At 54.2% G+C, this 5894-nt stretch overlaps 1 protein-coding gene across 1 annotated transcript in view; it reads left to right on the forward strand.

The window, feature by feature from the left end:
• Positions 1-253: 253 nt before the first annotated feature.
• LOC104510856 (plexin-A2-like) overlaps positions 254-5894 on the forward strand; it is a gene marked incomplete at its 5' end in the record, with an annotated part of 41887 nt that continues 36246 nt past the window's right edge. The window contains 3 exons of the mRNA XM_010153237.1: positions 254-392; positions 1562-1658; positions 4677-4791. Coding sequence (XP_010151539.1) covers positions 254-392; positions 1562-1658; positions 4677-4791 — 351 coding nt within the window. The remainder of the gene's footprint in view (positions 393-1561; positions 1659-4676; positions 4792-5894) is intronic.

Genomic DNA, 5894 nt, shown 5'->3' on the forward strand with positions numbered 1-5894 from the left:
AGTGCCCAGAGGCTCAGCAAGGCGGTTTTGTGTGGTGATGAGCCTGCGTCCTTGGCTTTCTTTTCCCTCTGCTTCCCATGAAAGGGCGGCTGGCCACCTCCTGTGGGTGGACGGGTAATTTAAGGGGGTCAGCACTGAATGAGAAAACAGCAGGTAATGGAAATACGAAGGAAAACTCGGGCAGCCCTGCCTGCTAACAGGTTGATGTGTGTGTTTTGTTCCCCCTCTGCCTGCCCTCTCCCGGGCGCCAAAAAACGCCCCCCGGGCCCTCGCGGCGGGCGCCCCCTGCCTCTTCGGAAACCTGACGGAGGTGGAAGGGCAGGTTTCGGGCAGCCGGGTTGTGTGTGTTTCTCCAGCAGCGAAAGATGTTCCTGCCATTCCCATGGATCAGGGTAAGTGACTTCTGGACAGCAGTACATCTTCTCTGCCACCACAAAAGTTTGGCGTAGGTTTGGACGTATCTGCTGGGTGGAGCAGACCCTTTGGAGCTGCTGCTGGAGAAATGCCTGCTTCTGTCAAAGACCAAGGAGCTAAATATGCTCCATCCTTAAGTGCGTCCCACAAAGGGAAAGATAGGCTGGACACAGGCAGCACCGTGTGCATGCCCTGTCTTTACACCCTCCCTGCACCGCTGGACAGCTTCCGAGACAGGACTTGGAGCTACAGGAGCAGTCTGTCCCTGCCCCCAGGGTGGCTCATGCGTGGGGCAGGGGCTTGCAGCTCTGCCATGCCCGTGGATCTGGAAATCAGGAGCCTCCCCTCAGCCTGGCTCGGCACCCACGAGTAGGTGGATGCAGTTTCTATTTTTTGGTCCTGATCTTTGGGTTGTTTCTTCATTAATGTCACTGCTGTCATATTTTCACTTCCCATAACCAAAATGCTACTTGCTTAAAACTCATTTTCTCCTTGGCATCCTTCCAGGTGTCAACTGTGCTTCCCTGCTGACATCTTTGTATTTCTAAGGCATTATATGGAGCCTGAGACTGGGGGCCAAGAGCCGTTGTGGTAGTGGGGCTAGCATAGACGTACCCACAGCAGCTCCAGAAGAGCAATCTGCTCTTAATTAATACAGTGCTGAGGCTCCTAAAGAGCTTTACTGATGCCCTTGTTTCCAGCATCATCTCCTATTCTAGTCTTGGGCTGCTTCTCAGTGTAGGCTGCGTTAGTGTTTTCATACTGGAGAGGGGATCTTTGAGGGAATGGGCTGAGATCCCACGCTCATTTCTGCTATGACCCAAGGCAGCGTTCAAACCACTTTGCCATCACGCCTGATTTGGTTTGGAGGCACTGCTGGAGACAGCCCCATGCCCCAGGGTGCCCAAGGGCAGGGTCTGGCTGGGGGGATGCTCAGCCCCCAGCTTTGGGAACTGCTGCAGACTCACTGCGGCTGGGGGGCTGGCGCCTGGGGGACCAGGGAGACGAAAGCAGCCCGCCTTCCACCTTCTACCCCAGAAGCAGATGGCTCAGCACGCTGGCAGGCGGGGAGCGGGTGCCCCCGCGTCTGCTGTTGCTTCCTTCCTTACGGCTGGCGGGTCTGACAGGCTCTGGTTTGCATCCCCAGACTGGTTCGGAGTGGTGCTGCAGCTGAAGTCGCGGGAGACGGGGAAGATGTTTGTCAGCACGGAGTTCAAGTTCTACAACTGCAGTGCCCACCAGCTGTGAGTGCTCCCTCCCCATCCCTGAACCGAGCCGAACACCGGCTATAAACGACTGGGAAGCAATGCTGGGCTCCGAGACCAGCCGGGGGGTTACCACGCTGCTTGGTTCAGCCAGCAGACCTGGGCAGTGGAAGGGGAGCCCACCAAGCCCTGTCTCTGAACTTGTCTGGGGCTGTGTGCAGCTCTCCTGCCTTGGGAGATGCAGGAGTGAGCCTGGGAAACCTTAACCTGCTGGTGCCCCCAAGCTGCGCCAGCCCGCAACTGTGAACACCGTGCGTCTCCGCAGGCAGCTGCGGAAGGCAGAGCAGAGGGGCTCGGGGGTGGGATGCAGTGGGGTGGTGGGCTGCAGGCAGCCTGCCTGCCCCCGGATTCGGCCAGGGAAGCCTCGAGAGCTGACACAGCAGCCCAGGCGTGCAGCAGGCGTGGTGGGATGCTCTGCAGAGGGCTGGGGGGCTCAGTACTGCTGAGCATCATGGAAACGAATCACCCATGGACATATCTGCTGCTGCTGGCTGGCCTTAAATACACATTTACAGATGTGAAACATTTTTAGAGTTCTCTCTGGAAACAAGGCAAGCCCCCAGGCACCAAAATGAGATGTGGGCAGGACCTGCCAGAAGTTGGGTAGTGGCTTGGCCGGTGGGCTTGGGTGGCTTCTCCTGTGGCAGGGGTCAGCTGCTGGCTTTGCTCCGGGAGCGTGACTTGCTGCTTGTGCTGGCTGGTGGGAGTCAAGGAGTACCAGCACAGGGTCACTCCCAATCCTTCTGCACTAGACATGGGCCATAGCACAGAGCAGAGGTACTGGATTGAAAGGAGCCCTATGAGTCCTTCAGGCCCCCTGTGCTGCCTCTCATGGGGGTCTGTATCCACTCCGCCAACGATTCCTGCCTCCGGCTGTGCTACCCCTCGTGCACACCTCTGTCACTACGTCCTTGTCCCTCAGGCAGGCTGTACAGCACCAGCCTCTCCTCCGGCTGCGAGCACCTGCACCTTCCAGCCGTTCCTCTGCATTCTCCCGGAGTTGAATTTGCTTGAGGGATGGCATCATGGGGACCCCTATTTTCACTTAGGCGCTGAGGTTTGAATCAGGAGAGGCAATGCTTCTGGCCTGTCACTTGGCTTCCCCTGGCCATGCCTTTCTAGCAGCTTGTTTGGAGATAAAAGTGCTAACACGGTGGTAAATTCTGCAGCACTTACATCATACCGGACTCGTTATCAGCGAGTTCAACAAGGGCAGGAGCCAGCCTGGCAGGAATGAATCACAGCATGCAAAAAGGAGGAAGGAATACAGGTGTCAGCCAGCGGAGAAGAGAGACTTATTGATCCTGAGACTCCTCATTGCAACAGCGAGGGTGTCTGGAGAGAGCAGGGGAGCCCTGTGGTGTATAGAGCAAGTACCCCTTGGGAGGTGGCATTAGGTTAAAGAGGGGCAGGAGGGCTTTGGGGCTGGGCAGGAACGTGCTGCTCTTGCAGACCTTGTGGATCCAGCTGTTGTGAACCCACGGGCTGAGGTGGTGCAGCGCTCGGGTGCGTGAACTCCTGTGTCCCCAGGGAGCTGCAGGTGGGTCAGGGAACATGGTGGTGGCTTCTGTGTTAAGTCCCTTTTAGCAGGAGAAGGAACAGGTGGTGTGGAGACATGCACTTTCTTTCCAAAGCAAAGGAGAGGCAGTGGTCCTTAAGCTGGATGTGCCAGGAGCCCCTCGCCCTGCTCAGTCAGGATGGAGCAGAGTTGAAAGCAGCAGCCAGAAAACCAGGGTACAGTTAGAGCTGTGGAACCAAGCCTTTGGCCTTGGGTCAGAGAGGTCCTTCTCCCTTGGACCCAGGTGGGAAAGCTGGAGGTCAGGTCCAGGCCAAGGGAACGCGAATGAGAGAAGTGCTACCCACCAAAATGGAGACAGAAGTGGGTCAAACGAAGGAGTAATTAAATAAGCTTGCAGCACTTGATATTCTTCCCCAGATTTGCATTTGCACGATTAGAATAAGCTTCCTTAGCTATTAGGGTCACTGTAAATGCCTCAGAAGGAAAATACAATTGAGTTATTAGAACACACATTCTCGTGACAGCAGCCCACTAGAGTCATTGCCCTGGCACCTCTGCCCAGCTGGCGAGAGAGGCCCTCCCAGAGACTTGCTTTCCTTGTTTTCCAGCATTTCCTACCTAAGGCCATGCTCCCAGTTCCCTGGTGATGCTCCTCTCTCTGCACTGACCTGGGACTCACTCCAGATGATCCCTGTCCCAGGCACTGCCCGCTCTGGTGCATCCCTGCCCCGGACACCGCCCTTTCCAGAGCATCCCTGCACCAGGCACTGCCCGCTCCAGGCAGCACGGCAGTCTCTGGAGCCACAGCTTATACTTACACCAGCAGACAGTCACCAAAACGCTGCCACGTGGCACGGAGAGTTGGCCTCAGAGATGGAGGAGGTGGTTACTGCAAATATTAGCAGCTGTCATGGACCGTGCGTCTAACTGGCAGCCAGTTAGTGTGGAATAAAAACCACCCAGCCGGTTCGCTGGCAGCCGGGCTACCCCACGTCTGAAGGGGTCTGCGTTCTTTCAGAAACATTTCATAAACAGTTAATTTCTTCCAACGTGAATCAAAAGCACTTGCTGGACTCTTTGCACTCCAAGACCAAGCAGAAGTGTTACCGTTGACTTGAAGCATTCCTGACTTGTAAAACAACTGATCCAATCTTTGCCAGGCTTGCCTTGTTTTCCACCTTCTAGAAACTAAAAATGGAGTCTGGTGTCTGTGCAATATTGTGCAATAAATCCCAGCTTGTATACTGAATGAATTGTGAAGCTGCTTAAAGACTCTCTTTGGGCATGTGTTTTCCCAGGTCTTTGAGCTTGTGTTTTCCCAAACCTGTGTGTTACTTTTGTTGTATCAAAACATCCCTCCAAAGAAATAATTTCCCATGAAAGATCCTGAGCCTGGACTTCTGGCTAGGCCTGTCTGTTACCGTATAGACCTCCCAAGGTGATAACCTCCTCCATAACTCCTCCTTTGCTCTCCCCAGGTGCCTGTCTTGTGTGAACAGTGCTTTCCGCTGCCACTGGTGCAAGTACCGGAACCTCTGCACCCACGACCCCACCACGTGCTCCTTTCAGGAGGGACGGATCAACGTCTCTGAGGTACCAGACCGGGTTTCAGTACTCCTGGGCTCCCTCTTCTTTGCTTTTCTATGGCACAATTAGCACAACAAGTGTTTCTGTGAGGTTTTTCAGCTTTCCATGGATCGAGGCTCCTCTCCTGGCTGGCATCAAAACGTGCTGATGCAACTTCAAAGCAGCGTAGCAGGAAAGTGTCAGTTTAGCAAAAACGATGTGTCTCGACCTGAACGCCAAAGCTGATCCCACCTCTGATACGTGGGCATGCGGGGGTTCAGTAATTACTGTAATTGCTGTGGTGCTTTCCTTCGGGGGTCTCCGAGACTCCTCAAAGACCAGCACATTTCAGCAACTCCGCTTCAGGTACAAGGCGTGCAGGGATTTGCCCGATGGCAAGCCACAGGTGAGATGCAGAGCTCTTGGTGGGACTCATTCAGTGGGTTGTGTTGGTGGGTCTGAAATTTATGGCAGGAGCCTGACTGTAAGCTGATGAAGGAGGGAATTACAGATGTGAACAACCCCAGATTTTGGAAAAGAGAATTGATTCGAGTTCCAGCGCTGTGGACCAGGAGCCATCTCTCTTAGCAGTTAATAAAAGGTGTGGGGCTCAAGTCCAAAAATGCTTTTAACAGTTGGAAGGAGGCATAGCCCATTAATGGCTCTGCCAGGTCTTCTCTATGGCCCGAGGCAGAAGGATCCAAGGAGGAAAGGAGTTTAATAGGACAAATTCCTGATCAAAGGTTACCACTAACCCCTTGGTCTGGGGTTTCTCCACCCGTTGCCTTGTCTGAGTCCCTTGCTGCCATCTGCTTCAGGTTCCCCAAATACAGAGCAGATACAGCCTCCGATGCTGGGAGGGTCCTGGTCTTCACCCTCACTGTCCCTTCATGTAGCTTTGTGGCAACTGAAAAGGGTGCAGGTCCTAAAGCTGCGAGGAAAAGGGTTTAAAGGTGCTGTGAAAATCCTGAATGTCTTGGAAAGTGGGAAAGATGGTAGTGAGGAGATGTACAAATATTAGAAGAAGTAAGATCACCCTTACCAGTGAGTAACAGAGATAAAAGCAGGTGAGACTGGTTGGTAGAGTAGGACACCGAGCTGTTAAAAACCGTGACTGAAGGTGCCAGGCT

This window comes from Eurypyga helias, unplaced genomic scaffold (genome assembly GCF_000690775.1).
Source record: "Eurypyga helias isolate BGI_N326 unplaced genomic scaffold, ASM69077v1 scaffold28796, whole genome shotgun sequence".
In the NCBI taxonomy this organism is placed as follows: Eukaryota; Metazoa; Chordata; class Aves; order Eurypygiformes; family Eurypygidae; genus Eurypyga; species Eurypyga helias.